This window comes from Sorex fumeus, unplaced genomic scaffold (genome assembly GCF_029834395.1).
Source record: "Sorex fumeus unplaced genomic scaffold, SorFum_2.1 ptg000023l, whole genome shotgun sequence".
Classification (NCBI taxonomy): Eukaryota; Metazoa; Chordata; class Mammalia; order Eulipotyphla; family Soricidae; genus Sorex; species Sorex fumeus.
The window spans coordinates 1,301,483-1,317,590 of record NW_026606080.1 but is presented as its reverse complement, the minus strand read 5'-3'; the positions used below and the strand labels follow the sequence as shown (position 1 = coordinate 1,317,590).

Below are 16,108 nucleotides of genomic sequence, written 5' to 3'. Positions count from 1 at the left end.
GAGCTGCAGGCACTTTGTACATCCAGAGAAGAAGAGCGGCTCCTCTAGCAGCCCAGGAGATGCATCATGCTGGCTTGTCTCTGTCTCTTTGCTGCCTTTCTCCCTCTCTCTCCTCCCCCCCATCCCGCTCTCTGTTGTTCTCCTTTTGATTCATTTTTTAAGAGTGCCTCACTCTGCAAGGCTGTGGTCTTCCTTGAACACGCTCTTTTTTGAGCCACACCTAGCTATGCTCACGGTTGACTCCTGGCTCTGCTCACAAGAATTACTCCTGGTGGGGGCTGGGGGAGCCTAGGGGATGCTGAGGATGGAACCCAGGCTGGATGTGTGCAAGGCATTCACCATCTGCCGTGTTCTCTATTGAACACATTTCTCCTCTGTGAACCCTCTCACACCCAGTAAGTCAATAAAGACCAGTTTGCTTCACACATACACACACACACACACACACACACACACACACACACACAGAGTTAACACTATCTTAACCACTTCAACTAAACAAAGGGTAGGGTACCAGAGCCATAGTCCAGTGGGTAATGTGCTTGCTTTGCATGCAGCCAACCTGAGTTGGATCTATGGCATCCCATATGGTCTCCCCCTTCCCCCCCACACACACACCCTGGACTGCCAGGAGTGAATCGTGGACTTAAAGCCAGGAGCAACCCCTGAGCACTGTCAGGTGGCCCCTCACAAAACAAACAAACAAAAAATATACAGTAAACAAAGGATACGAGGAATTTAGAAAAGAAGTTCTATCATCCCAAAGGCACTGAACTCAAATCCCCTTAGCCGTCCATCTGGATGCTTACAGAATAGCAAAGAAGCACTTGAAAAGTCTGATTATTCTCAGAAAAACAAAGATATGCACAAAACATGTCTCAAGAAAAGTCAGCTGCGTGCTCTTCACAATATCCTGGATCTGAAAACAACCCAGTGCCAAAGAACAGAGGGCTGTATAAAGAAACTATGGTGTGGCTACACAGTGGAATACCATGCGGCCAGGAAAAAATTTTCTTATAGATGGATGAACTGGAGATTATCATGTTGAGTGAAATGAGGAGAAAGACAGGCATAATATGTTTGCACTCATGGATATAAAAAATAATCTGAGACTGAAACCAAGGACAGGAACAAGGGTCAGGAGGGTTGGTGCACGGTTAGAAGTCTGTCTCAAGTGCTGGGGGAGAAGGCAGTTAGGATAGAGAAGAGACTAGTATGACAATAAGTGGGTAAGAACTTGGGCTGCCGGGGTAGGGGTCAGGGCTGCACTCAGGAGCAGCAAGAACTGGACAGGGGGTGGGGGGGCGCGGGGGCAGGATAAGGCTGACCCTGGAACTCCGAGCTCACCGGATGGAAACCTTTGACCATCTGTCACACTGTGAAAGTTCCAGAAGAAGAACAAGGGGCCGCAGACTCAGCTCAGAGGTCCTGGGGTGTGGCTCATGGGGGACAAGTCTGGTTCTATCGCCAGGTCCCCTGAGCAGGGTAGGGTGGACCCCTGCACCCTGCGTGCTGGCCCTCATAGTGCTCCATGGTGCGGGCAGTGGGGGTGGCCTTGGGCCGGCTGAACACTGCTCGGAAGGCCTCTGCCGCCCCCAAACCCTCCCGCGAAAAGGAAAGAACAGAACCCATGAAAGCAATTTTTCTTTTTGGGTCACACCTGGCAATGAAGTTACTCCTGGCTCATGTACTCAGGAATTACTCCTGGCAGTGCTCGGGGGACCATATGGGATGCTGGGAATCGAACCCGGGTCTGCTGCGTGCAAGGCAAATGCTCTTCCCGCTGTGCTATCGCTCCAGCTCCAAAAGCAACTTTTCTTGTGCGGGGAATCGCACTATTTCTTTATAGAGCAGTTCTGCCATCTCGTCCTGAATGATGGATGCAGGCACTTTCAATGGGCCTGGCTTGCTGCATGAGAGAGAGAGAGAGAGAGAGAGAGAGAGAGAGAGAGAGAGAGAGAGAGAGAGCGCTCCCCACTCATGCAAGCCTCTACCACCGACCAGCACTGTCCCAAGGACCCAAGCTCCGCAGCTCCAGACCCTCTGCTCGGGGCGTCGGGCGAGATCTGCACGCCAAGCCTCTTGAAGCTGATTCCCACCCCGCCCAGGTGGCTAGCGGTCAAGATTCCCCCCACTGCAGCCCCGGCCTCCGTCCTGCTGATCATGTGCTGACCTGGTACCCCCACACGATGCTCTGCAGCCTCAGCTCTCTGCCTCCCGGGGGAGCACCGAACACCCAGCACCCCAGGGACAGCCACACTCAGGTCATGTCCAATGACCAGGACTTCACGCGGCCTCACGCCTCGCTGGGCTCCTGGCACACCCCTTCCTCCTCCCGCCTCTTTCAGCTGCTGAGTCACAAGGAGCAAGCCAGCCAACATGTTTTTTGCTTGCCAAAAAAAAAAAAAAAAGAGAATTAAAAAAAACAAAAAAATGGGAGAGGAGATGAGAGATGAGGGCACAAGCAGCACTCGGGGCTGACCAGACAGCTGGGACTGCCACACGCGGATGTCCAGGAATCTGGGCTTGGCTCTCGGCCGGAAGGTCCCTGGTTCCACAGGGGAGCCAGGAGACAGCACCACCCAGTATTTTCATGCCATCACTGCCACGCCCTGGGTCTCTCCTCTGAGAGAGGTTCTTTTTTGTAAAAGAAAAAAAATCTATTTTTTTAAACTGAATTACAGTGAGATACACACTGACAGGGTTGTTTGTGATTGGGTTCCAGTCATACAATGTTCCAACACCCGTCCCATCACCAGTGCACATTTCTCACCACCAGCGTCCCCGGCCCCATCCCCCACCCTGCCTGCCTCTCTCTGCCCCTCCCCCTCTCTCCCTCTCTCTCCCTTCCTCCCGCTCTCCCCTCCCTTCTTCACCCCCCTCTGTCTCTTTCTCCTCCACCCTCTCTCCTTTTGAGCATTATGGATTCTGCAATCTCAAGAACATCACGTATTATGACATTATGGATTTGCAATCCCAAGGTTATCATGCATATTCCTTTCTCTACTTTCAGCACTCAATTCTAGTCCCGAGTGATCATTTCCAACTCTTTCTGTCATATGGTCTCTTCTCCATCCTAACTGTCCTGCGTGCTATACCCCCCCCCCACACACACACTTGTGGTGAGCTTCCAACCATGCACCAGTTCTCCTGGCCCACGTTCCCTGGCCTTGGATATTAGACTCATACTTTTGGTTTTTTTTTTAATCCAGAGAGGGAGGGTTTTTAAAACTTGAACTATTCCTTCCAGTACAATACCTAATAGCAGTCTCTAAAGTCTGTGTCATGACCCAAAGTTAGCAAGCGCTGTGAAGCCCACGTCATCAGAACAGCGAGAGCCGGGGTAAAGTGAGTAACACCGAAATCAATCCGGTCATCACAGGAAGGCACAGCACTGCCCCTGTTCCGCACAGCCTTCTTCCTTTTGTTTGTCTTGAACAAACGCCAGCTTGGAAACATTACAGAATAAAAGCCCAGGCATCTTCAGCCCTTGGGGAAGATTCAGTGCACACCAGCAAACCTCATGTCCTCATTCCTTATTGTCCCAGTATGAGCATGATGTGGGTTTGCTTGGCTTAGGAGCAGTGGCCCCTCCCTGCTTCGACTCGCTTCTCCCCCTACAGTGGTTTCAGTGTAAAGCACTGGATAGGAGGGTACTTGTCCGCGACAGCTGCAGGGCTGTGGGTATTTTTTCTGGATTTTGCTCTATTTATGGGGAAGATCAATTTTGGATTCTGTGGGCTCCATTTCCCCATATCATGGTGATCTAAATGCTTCAGTTAAAAGCAGCTAACCAGTTCTTTTGGGGTGGGGGTGGGGTTCACACCCAGCGATGCTCAGCAGTTACTTTTGGCTCTGCACTCAGGAATTACTCCTGGGGTTGCTTGGTGGACCATAGGAGATGCCAGGGATCAAACCCGGGTCAGCTGTGTGCAAGGTAAACACCCTCCCCGCTGTACTATCTCACCAGCCTCGTACCCAGTTCTTTCAAGTATGCCCTGTAGCCGAGTTTACCTTGGTTTAGATGGACAAGCTTGATAGAAACAGAATAGGAACATTAAACAGCACAGCCTGCTCAGTGAGACTGTGAGTTTGCTGTCCAGTGTAGAACTGTCCCTTCAAGAACAAACTTGTGACCATTTCCTATAGCATGCCTAGAAATCTCTGCAAATTTTATGTTTTAGTGAAAAAATAATTTTTTTTTGGTAAAAGGAAATAAAAGGGGTGAGGTGGTGGAGGATGGGGACGGAGAATAAATACTTTGACGTTTTGGAGACACAGGACGCTCACAGCAGCATCTACCCCATACCACCTGAGGCCTGCCAGAGCCGCGGGACACTGTTTGGGGAGGAGGAAAATGGGGCTCCTGTTTCAATAAAACTTTATTGACAAACATGTACAGGGGGCCAGGTTGCAGCTGGTGGAACCTGAGTGTGTCTGCCACTAGGCTGGCACCGCCCACCTCTCTCCCAGACACACCAACTCCGGCAGAGAGGAAAGGGCTGGCTGCCACCGAGGCTGCGTTGCCTGGTGTTGGGGGCACCTTTGGGCTGAAGAAATGGTGTATTGGGGAGGTGGGGTGCTCTCCCCACTCTGGGCCGCTGTTGGGTCTCTCAGTGCTCCTGCTTGGGTGTCTGAGCCTGAGATGCAGGGCGGAAATGCATCCTGCTGAGACTCACCCTCCCCCCCCCCCAAAAAAAAAAACCTACAGGGAATGTGCAAAGGACTGAAAATGCCTGGAGGTTGTTGTCCCCTTAGCTGGACTCCAAGAACACGGCCAGGTGCAGAGCTAGGCGATACACATCCCAGGAATGATAAAAGTCTTTGAGGTTTTTGTTTTTTCCCCCCTTCTTCCTTTCTCTTTTTCTTTCTCTTTTAGCCATGGGGGAGAGCTTGGAGCTCTTCTTTTACTTATTTATTTTTTTATTGAATCACCATGAGATATGCAGTTACAATGCTGTTCATGACTGGGTTTCAGTGTTCCAACACCCGTCCCTTCACCAGTGCACATTTCCCACCACCAATGTCCCCAGTTTCCTTCCTGTCACCTTCCCCCGGCTTGTCTCTATGGCAGGCACTTTCCTTCTCTGTCTCTGTCCCTCTCCCCTGTGGGATTACGGTTTGCAATGTGGGTACTGAGAGGTTATCAGATTTTGTTCCTTCCCCTCCTCTCAGCATGCAGTTCCTGTCCAGAGTAACCATTTCCAACTACCGTCCTAGTTGTCCCTTGCTGTCCCAGCTGCCCTCTGCCAAGCTGCTTTGGAAAGGACCCCAGCTGGTGGGGCTCAGGGGACCGCTCAGGGTGTCGGGGATCCAACCCAGGTCAGCTGCATGCAGACAAACACCCTCCCCCCTGCAGTACGGCTCCAGCCCCTGTGGCTTTTTTTTTTCTTTGCTTTTTGGGGTCACACCCAGCGATGCACAGGGGTTACTCCTGGCTCGTGCACTCAGGAATGACGCCTGGTGGTGCTTGGGGGACCATATAGGAAGCTGGGAATCGAACCCGGGTTGGCTGCGTGCAAGGCAAATGCCCTACCCGCTATGCTATTGCTCCAGCCCCCGTGGTTTCACTTTTACTGGGCACATGCAGTGCTGTACAGAAACATCGTGCAAACCCCTGTGGATGTATGTGGCCCGGAGTCCTCCCCGGGAACTGCCGCGTCCCTACCTTCTTGACTGAGAGGTCGTGGTCCAGGTCACTCTCCGAATCGTCCTCGGGCTCCTGCTGGTCCTGAAGGTCCTTCATTTTGATGAGGAGCTCGGCCTTAGGGGCTGATGTGCTGTAGTAGGCAGAATTCGTGGCCAGGGGCATGGCTGCCAGTGCGCTCGCCTCTTCTTTCCTGGGTGCAAGCGGTGGAGTGTCCGTTACCTCCCGCCCCCTTCAAGCCATGGTTGCCACCAGCCCAACGGAGAACCCTCAAGGTCATAGCATCGCATTTTCGAAAAAGGGAAAAAATGGTCCCACAGGCAGAGACAGATAGTACGTATATGTGTGTATATATGTGCGTATATGTGCATATGTATCTATGTATATATGTATGCATACATGTACATATGTATATGTGTGCATAAGTTTATATATGGGTATATATGTATATGTGTGTATATAAGTATAGAAAGTGAGTGTGTATGTATATATGTATGTATGTGTGTATGTGTATTTATGTATATATATGCTGTGTGTATATGTATATATGTGTGTGTGTAAAGGTAAGGTAAAGGTAAAGGCCCTCCCGTTGTTCATCGATTCGCTCGAGCGGGCCCAGTAACGTCTCCATTGGAGACTTTGTTGTTACTGTGTCTGGCATATCGAATACTCTCGGTAGCTTGCCGGGCTCTCCGAGAGGGGCGGAGGAATCGAATTTGGGTCGGCCATGTTGTCTGCGTGCAAGGCAAACGCCCTACCCGCTGTGCTATCGCTCCAGCCCATGTGTGTGTGTATGTATAACAAATCTGGAAACTATGAAATCCCATCTGGGATGCAGGGAGTGGTGAACACCAGGCCATGGGGTGGGTGCCTGGGTCTGACTTGGGCTTGGTTCTTCCTTTGCGCTTTCACTCCCCTCGGGGATGGGCATCCGGTGGGAGAGGGGCCCGGCTTGGCACTTAGTAACCCAAAGCCTGACAACGCCCCTGCACGCACCCACACGTGTGGCTGCCTCTCTCCACAACGAGAAAAGTTGGCTCACAACCCCGCACCCCACGCCTGTGGCTAACTCTTGACTGTGTCACAGCCCACAGGCCAACTGGCCCTGGGCACTGTTCTAGGCTGGGCAGCAGCTGGGCTCGCGCCCATGCCTACAAGATACCTGCCAACGTGCCAATGCTGGTAGCCCAAACCTCAGTGGGAGATGCCCCTGGGGATGCCCTGCCTGACCACTGGCATAAAAGGGGCAGCTCTGCCCAGCACATGTCCCTTCCCCTCCCTCCGGGCAAGCGAGGCAGGGCCCGAATGCCTCAGGCTCAGCCTTGCCTGGAGGCCTTCAGTTCCATCTCCCCAAATGCCACAGGTCAGTCTCGCCCGGGCGTCGGAAGAGCCCCTACATGTTCCAGTGCCTCTTAGGATCAGCAGTGGCCAGTCCCAGCCCCCACTCTGCCCTCCGTGTCCAGCCACCTGCCAGTCCCCCTGTGCGGTGCAGCCACTGAGATGCGAGGCCGATGGGCCAGTGTGGTGCGGGCACCCACAGCGTGGACTTACCTGTCGTCCGCAGCGCGAGGGGAGGGAATTTTGGGCAGCAGCTTCCTGCGCTGCTGGGCCTCTTCCAGGAGGTGCTCATCCTTGGGGAAAATGCCCTCCATCAGGTCCATGGTGGTCCTGATCTTCACACTGGGGTCCAGGATCTCGGCCAGGGACTTGTCCTTCCCCACGATCTCCCGGACCAGCTCCTCTGACTTCAGGTCCTCGGCTGACCTCTCCTTGGCCTTGGCGTAGCCGGTGGGGGCAGAGCGGGGGCCAGCCAGGCTGCCTTCCTTGGCGGGGCCTGGGGCCCGGGGCTCGGCCCACTGACGGCTGTACACGCAGAAGCGCGAGTATGACTGTTCCGAGGTGCTGAGCGTCTTGATCTGGTCCCGCTCCAGCCCGCTGGGTAGGGCGGGCGGCGGCGAGGTGTGGGCCAGGCCCTGGCGGGTGTCCTTCTCAGGCTGGCTCTCGGCGTGCACGATCTTGATGGGCACCATCTTCACCGTGGTACGGCTGTCAATCACCCTCTCGATCCTGCGTGGGGCAGAGGGCACAGCTCGTGGCCCTGCGGACGCCTGCCACAGTCGCCACGTCTGCATTTTCCTTTTTATATTCCACTCTGTTTTTCTATCAACTGCCTCGTCATTAATATCTTTCTACATATATTTCTTAGTACTGATTCTTATTTTTATTGAGCCATCATAAGATAGAGCATTATAAAGCTGTTCATGATCGGGTTTCAGTCCTACAATGTTCCAACACCCATCCCTCCACCAGTGTAATTTCCCAGCATGACAACGCTTGGGGAACTGTGCAGTGGTAACAGAGCCAGCTGGGAGCCGAGCGGCCTCCTGCACGCAAAACTTGAACCCAGACTTCCTCGCCAGGTCCTAGCCGCGTCTGTCTTTCGTGGGGGTGGGGGTGGGGGCGGGCGGTGAGCCTCCAGGGAACAGACGCCTGAGATTTCTTATTTAGGCCTCTCGGTCAGGGTACTGTGGGTTCACGTGTCAGAAGGGTCGCTCGCACCCCTGAGTCGCAGGTGCCCTTTCAAGGCCTCCTCTCACCCTGTTGCCATGCGGTTCTCCTCCCAGGGACACAAGGACAAGTGAGCAGGGCACTGCAAGCCGGAGACACAGTACAGGAGGGACAGCACTTGCCTCGCATAGGGCAGAGCTGAGTTGACTCCCTGGGAGCCCAGAGGGTCTCCCCAGCCCCGGCCAGGAGAGATCCCTGAGCACAGAGCCAGGAGTCAGCCCTGAGCACTGCTGGGGGTGGCCCAAACAGAAAACAAGCAAACAAAAGAGGAACTCAGGAATTTCTTCTCTCCTCCAGCAAAACCCCGTAAAAGCAGGGCGTTTCCTAGGCGCACCCAACAACACCTCCTTTTTCCTTTCTTTTTCTTTGTTTGGCTGCTGTTGTTTTTTTGAGCTGTGCCTGCCATGTTCAGGGCTTACCCCTGGCTCTGTGCACAGGGATCACTCCTGGTGGGGCTTGGGGGACCCTATGGGGTGCTGGGGATCAAATGGGTTGGCTGCGTGCAAGGCAATCGCCTCACCCCTGTTCTCTCCCTCTCCGGCCCTCACCTCCTTGATAACACCTGTGTGCGGGGGTTACCCAGCAGGCTGAGAGCAGGCTTGGTACATGGGAGACTGGGGCTCCATCTCCGCCACAGTGCAGTCTTCCAAGCACCACCAGGAGTGACCCTACCCCACAGACAGACAGACAGACAGACACACACACACACACACACACACACACACACACAGAGCACTGAGTTGAAAGTAGCTCTAAGAAACTCTGAATAGTACTCCCACCAAAATCCCAAAAAGCTAAAACAAAACACAAAACCCCCTGAGAAAAACCAATCAACCCAGCTCAATGACCACGCGTGCCTGGGATGTGACAGCCGACCTGACACTACACGTGCAGTGTCACAGCAAAGGAGCATCCAGTCACTGTGCCGAGCAGGAGCAGGCTGCCAGCGAGCCATCCTCCGGTGTGCCTTGCATGCACGCCTGCGAACCCCTCCCAGGGAGCCCCGTCTCCCCCTCCTCAAGTCAGCTGGAGGGAAAGCCCACAGAGCAGCCAAGCCTCATCCCTGGCACGGGCCCAGCCCCGCCTGGCCCCTGCCCCATGTGGGCACGCTCTGTGGACGGGCGGGCCCCCACCTTTACCTCCCCTAGATCGTGCAGCCAGCGGAAGTGGGGGGGAGGGCGCTCACCCTGACCTCGCGCTGGAGCCTCCAGTCCTGCAGGAAGGGCGTCTGTGGTGGCCGTGACCAGGCCCACAGTGCAGTGCTCCCTAACAGTGAACTCACCCACTGCCTTTGGGGCCCGGCCCTAAGGCCAAACATGCCAGCGGCTCCCTGCCCCGCCCCACACCCTGTGACCCTGTGAAGTGGCCTGACATGGCGCCTGGCCAGGCCACTCAACTGAACAACACCTGATAGTGACCAGCTGACCACTCAACTATAGTAGGCCTGACCGCCTGGCTGAGTCACTGAGCAGAGAAGGAGGCCCGGAGCCCTGCCGGTGGCCTCCTGACTGCACGCACACCATCCCCATACACACCCATCCTGAATCTCCCCAACAATGTGGACCCCAAAAACCCACGGACAGGGCCCCAGGAGACTGGCAATCATCCCTTAGCTTAAAAAGGTTTTTTTTTCTCTCTTGCCTTCTAGAAACAAGAAGAAACAGAAAACATAGGGCTGATTTCACAAGTTCACAAATCCCCTTATAGGACAGGATTTCATGCTTAAAAACTTTAATTTGTGTGTCTGTTCATGTGGGGGAGGGGCGGGGGTGCTCAGGGCTGACTCCTGGCTCTGCACTCAGCGATCCCTCCTGGAGGGGCTCGGGGGATCCTCTGGGGTGCCAGAGATCGATCCTGGGTCAGGTGCATAAAAAACAATCTTTTTCTTGGGGCTGGAGTGATAGGACAGTGAACAGGGCACTTGCTTTGCGCACGGCCTACCTGGGTTCGATCCCTGGCATCCCATAGGGTCCCCCACGCACCACCAGGAGTCGTGTCTGAGTGCAGAGTCAGAAGGAACCCCTCAGCATCACCAGGACTGACCCAAAATGCCAGGGAAAAAAATCCCATTTTTTCCCCTTAACTAAAGGTGTTCTCAGTTACGCAGCTGGGCAGAACCCCAGGTTGTTTCCTGCTGTGTGGCCGAATGATTTGGCTAGGAGCCAAAACTGGCAGTGCTCAGGGGACCTTGGCTGTAGGGGCCAGACTCAGGGCCCCCAACATGCTAAGTGCTCTACCACTGAGGTAAGTCCATAGCCCCTGATGCATGTTTTTGAGGGTGGGGCAGCTCCCTGAGTTCTGGGTGCAGGGTAGTGCCATGGAGACTGTCCACAGGTGCTCTATTTGTGGTCCTGCCAGGGAGGGAGGGAGTGGGAAGGGGGACTTATTTGCGACCCTGCGGGGGAAGAGGGGGGTGTGGGAACGGGGCTTACTTGTTCTATTTTTGGTTTACTTTGTTTTTGGGCCACACCCGGTACCACTCAGGGCTCACTCCTAGACTGATGCTCATGGATCAGTCGTGGGGGACTCAAGGGAGGCTGTGGGATGCCAGAGATCAGACCCAGGTTGGCTGTGTGCAAGACAAGTGCCCTCCCAGCTGTGCTCTCTCTGGCCGCCTCCATGCACTTTAAGCCCGGAAACTTCCTGCACACTGGGGTATTTGGCTTTTCTGTTTTTTCCTGCATGGCAGGCAGGTGCACTGGCCCTGCAGAAGTGCCACGACCAACCGGTGGCCGCAGGACTGAGCAGATGCTGGATACTAACCCTACGTGCTTTAGGCTTCGTCAGTGAGTTGCCCCTTTTCCTTCCCCTCACCCTGAAAAGCTTACAGTGCCCTCATGAGCACCCCTAATCCCCCCAGTCTATCTTTTACCTTTCCTTTGTGTTTTACCTCTCATTGTTACAATTCCCCAAGTCAGTCTTGGTTACTTAGAAGTCAAACCCCGTGACTCTGGACTTTGTATCTACAGTAAGCTACTTGCTCTGTATTTGTAGTGAATGCCCTGCTTTTCTATTCCCCCTATAACCATTTCATAGTTTACTATCAGGCAATACTCTTTTCTTAAGCACAGAAGGACCCTTAATGCCGTGCTCCTGATAGTTGGGAACTCACTGACTCCTTGGGAACTCCACTCCTGGACAGCCATCATAATGACCTGACTCAGGCTTGACTTGGTCTTTAGTTGTTGCAGTTCCTAACACCTGAAAAAGGGGGGTCCCACCAAAGGACCTTTGGGTGGACCCAGGGCAAGCGGCAAAGCTACCCTGGTATAGAAATGGAACATTCTGGAAAGTATAAAGCACAGTCTTCATGCCGGCCCCCCTATGACTTAAGAGACAGGAAGGACCGCATGGGGGACAAGCGCAACCAGCCTGAGGAATTTACGGTAATGCCCAGTGGGCTCTGCCCCTGTAGCCCAGAGTACTGAGTTTTGGGATCTCTATCTCTTAATGTGTTTACCTGAATAACTGAAACTCTTTCTTTTTTTTTTTTTTTTTGCTTTTTGGGTCACACCTGACCTTGCACAGGGGTTACTCTTGGCTCTGCACTCAGGGGACCATATGGGATGCTGGGAATCGAACCTGGGTTGCCCACAAGCAAGGCAAATGCCCTACCCGCTGTGCTATCTCTCCAGTCCCTGAATAACTGAAACTCTTAATAAGGTGTAAACTTAATTGTTTAATATGTACTAGCAGCAAGGGAAAGAGAAAAGCCATATGCATGCCCCTGGGAGCCAGAGTATTACCCTGAGTTAATTTCCCTAAGAGAACTGCCTCCGATGAAACGCTTTACCTCAGTAAATGATCAGTAAATGATCAATCACACCTACGTGCAGTTCTGTAACAGAAACACCTCAGATTTTGTATAAAGGCTACTTGGTTCTGGAATTAAATGGGCCATTTTGACCATCTCTTCGTGAATCTTTCAGGCACTGAATGCATCGTACACTGAAATTCACAGGCATTTTTTTTTCAGGGGGGTGGGGGTGGGTCATACCTGGCTGTGCTCGGGGCTTACTCCTGGCTCTGTGCTCAGGGATCACTCCTGGCAGGGCTCGATTTGGGGGGGCATTAGGGAGGAAAAGTGATACCCACTTGGGGCAAAGCTGGCCAGCCCTGAGAGCTAGATGAAGAGAAGAGACTCACGGAAATGGGGGTGGTTCTGGGTGAACCCAGGGCACCAGAGCACTGTCTGTGACCCAGAACAGAGCTCCGGCCAACCCCCATGGCCCTTCGGCCAGTTCTGCACTTCAGCGGCTCAGTGGTGGTAGAAAAACGGCTGGTTGGGGTACGTAAGTACCTTTGAAGCCACATGTGGGATGGACCCTGACCGGCATCGTTAGATACAATAAAGTTCCCCCCAAAGTCCAATTATGTCCTTTCCTCTTCTGAGCTATTTTGAAGCTTAAAAAAAGAGAGAGGCACCAGAGCGATAGGACAGCAGGGAGGGTGTTTGCTTGCCTTGCACGAGGCCAACCCGGGTTCCATCCCTTCATCCCACAGGGTCCTTTGAGTACTGCCAAGAGTAATTCCTGAGTGTAGAGTCAGGAGTAATCCCTGAGCATCATTGGGTGTGACCCAAAAAGCAAACCAACCCACTAAGCAAACAAACAAAACACAAAGAAGTAGAGCCAGAGAGAGTCCAGGCATTAAAAATGCTATCTTGTGCCGACGCGGGGAGAAAGTGACTCTCCTTACTGTGGGTGGCAATGCCGACTGGTCCAGCCCTTTTGGAAAACAATATTGACATTTCTCAAAGAACTAGAAGTTGAACTCCCATTTGATCCAGCAGTGCCACTTCTGGGAATATGCCCTGGGGGCCCAGAGACACACAGCAGAAACACCATCTGCCTTCTGTGTTCACTGTAGCACTACTCACAGTAGCCAGACTCTGGAAATGACCTCAGTGCCCAAGAACAGACGAATGGATATGGGACATCTACACAGTGGAATACTATGCAGCTGTCAGGAAAAATGAAGTCATGAAATTTGCCTATAAATGGATGGACATGGAGAGTATCATGCTGAGTGAAATGAGTCAGAAGAAGAGGGACAGACATAGAATGACTTCACTCAGTTGTTGTAGATAAAAAAAAAATAGCTGGACATTAATAGCTGGAAAAGAACTGAGTGCAAAAGTAGGTAAAGGACAATAACAAACTTTCAGTATCGGGTATCACAAAGCACAATGCCCAAAGAGAGAGCGGGGAATGCCTGCCACAGAGGCAGGCTGGGGTGGGGGCGGGGTGGCGGGAGGGAACCTGGGGACACTGGTGCTGGGAAGTGTGCCCTGGTAGAGGGATGGGTGTTGGAACACTGTACAACTGAAACCTGATCATGAGCAGCTTTATAAGGGTCTATCTCACAGTGACTCAATTTTGAAAATAAAAGCCCGTGTTGCAGAGAACAAATCCGAGTTTGATTGCCAGCACCGCACAGGGTCCCCTGGGAGTGAGCCCTGAGTGCGTGGCTGGGAGGGAGCCCTCAGCACCAGGGGGTACGGCACGAAGACCACAATGGGGGGTACTAGGAATCGAACCGGGTGAGCCGTGTGGCATGCTCCGGCCCTGGTCTAAACTGACTGGCTACCATGATTCAGAGAGTCACAAATGAACTTCAGAAGAGAGCAGCATGCTGCAGAGACGCCTCCAGACCCCAAATATTTTTAAAAAATTGTCGAATTCCAGGAGCGCTCGGCCACTTCCGTGGCCACATGACATCTCATGCTATTCTTAACAGCAACACAAAAGAAATTATTCAGTATCCGCCTAAGGAGCAGGCTTGGGTGGTGGTGGGAAAATCAGAAATAATGGTAGTGGGAAGGTGTCATGGTGGTGAATAAATAGCAGCACTCCTACATTAAAAAATCAATCAATCTGACTGGTTAAAGAAACTTTGGTACAGCTACACAATGGAGTACTATGTAGCTGTTAGAAAAGATGAAGTCATGAAATTTACATACAAGTGGTACTACATGGAAAGTATCATGCTAAGCGAAATGAGTCAGAAAGAGAGGGACATACATAGAAAGATTGCATTCATCTGGGGGACATAAAGTAACAAAATAGGCGACTAACACCCAAGAGTGGCCGAGATTAGTACCAGGAATTTTGCTCCATGACTTGGAGGCCAGCCACACACGCTAGGGGGAAAAGGGAGCTCAGATAGAGAAGGGAGCACCAAATAAAGGGTGTTGGGAGGATCCTCCCAGGATGGGAGAAGCATGTTGAAAGTAGACTATAGACCAAACATGATTGCCACTCAATGCCTCTTTTGCAAACCACAACACCCAAAAGGAGAGAGAGAACAAAAGGGAATGCCCTGCCACAGAGCAGGGTGGGATGGGGGAGTAGGGGGTGGGAGGGATACTGGGATCTGTGGTGGTGGGAAACGGGCACTGGTGGAGGGATGGATATTTGATCATTGTATAACTGAAACCCAAGCATAAAAATTTGTAAGTCTACAACCGTACCTCATGGTCTCTCGCTAATAAAAATAAAAAACTTAAAAAAAAATAGCAAAAAAAAAATCAATCAATCAATCAATCAATCAACTGAATGGACATCTAGGAGAAACTGTGATCACAGCCGCAGAGGCTTGGCCCCCAGGAACCGAGGCATGTGGGGGTCAAGGAAGGGCTTGCAGGACTGGGTCCCTGCCTGCTTCCTGGGAGCCCGTGCAGCTACCCCTCCCCCACCCAGGACCCCCGCGGGGCTCACAACCCTCCAGGCCCACAGCCCCGGGCACTCCGTACCTGGGGGCGCTCTCGTCCTGGAGGAGCAGCGGGGGCTTGTCTGTGAGCTTCTGGGGGGCGAACTGGGGCGAAGGGGAGCGAGAGGTCTCCATAGCGGACGTGTGCCGGGGCCGGCAGCTGGCGGGGAGCGGGGCTTCCTGCTGGGGGGCGCTCGCTGGCTCATCTACCTGCCATCTGCCCTGCTCGCTGCTCTCCTCCGTGGGGCCTCCCGGACTCGGCAGGGGCGCTGGCCCGAGGACGGGCTGGCCAGGGGCGTCCAGGTGAACGCTCAGGTGAGTAGGGTCGTCTAGGTGAGCACTCGGGGGAGAGCTCAGATGAGTGTGGTCGTCCAGGTGAGCACTCGGGTGAGCACTCAGGTGAGCGGAGTCAGCGAGGTGAGCACCCAGGTGAGAGCTCAGGTGAACGGAGTCGGCGAGGTGAGCGCTCGGGGGAGAGCTCAGGTGAGTGGGGTCGTCCAGGTGAGCACTCGGGTGAGCAGAGTCGGCGAGGTAAGCACTGTCGTCCAGGTGAGCACTTAGGGGGGAGCTCAGGTGAGCGGGGGCGCCCAGGTAGGCCACAGTAGCCGTGTCCCTGGACTGTGCAGGCTCGCGATGGGGCGGCGGGAGCCGCTGGGTGGGCGTCTTGGGGAGGGGTTGAACCCGCGCCTTGCTGTCCGCGTGTCTGCAGTCACGTGGGAGAGTCCCCGCTCGGCTGTGGTCTTCCGTGGCCTCCTCAGGATCCTCCTCAGGGACAAGCCCGGGCTTCCGTGGCGGTGGGACACCTGCCCCACAGGGTGCATCCACGCGTCTGGGGGAGGAAGGACACCGGTGAGACCCCTCGGACTCCCTGGACGGCCCATGTGGGAGCACCACCACCTGCGTCGGGACACGCTCCGGAGCTTCTCGGACGAAAACTCCCTGGACGGTCCACGGCGCAGGGCTGGGCGAGACAGCACAGGGCTGAGGCACTGGCCTTCCACCCATCCAGGGTTTGATCGCAGCCACTGTCCCCCACCACGCGCGGCTCATGGCTCGCTCGGGACAGACCCCGAAAGCCCCGTATGGCCAATATCATGGAGATCAGCCCCAGCACCTCCACCCACACCCCCGGCCAGAGGCGCGGTCACTGGGAACCCCCAAAGCACACAGGGAGGCCTAGAG

At 53.9% G+C, this 16,108-nt stretch overlaps 1 protein-coding gene across 2 annotated transcripts in view; it reads right to left on the bottom strand.

Annotated features, from left to right (window-relative positions):
* The window catches only part of SHROOM2 (shroom family member 2), a 29,736-nt gene extending 14,477 nt beyond the window's left edge, over positions 1–15,259 (bottom strand). For both annotated transcript variants that reach the window (XM_056113778.1, XM_056113779.1), the window contains exons 1-3: positions 14,970–15,259; positions 7,199–7,714; positions 5,669–5,840 (exon numbers count right to left, since the gene is read on the bottom strand). In XM_056113778.1, coding sequence (XP_055969753.1) covers positions 5,669–5,840; positions 7,199–7,714; positions 14,970–15,061 — 780 coding nt within the window. In that variant the 5' untranslated portion in view covers positions 15,062–15,259. The remainder of the gene's footprint in view (positions 1–5,668; positions 5,841–7,198; positions 7,715–14,969) is intronic.
* Positions 15,260–16,108: the final 849 nt, after the last annotated feature.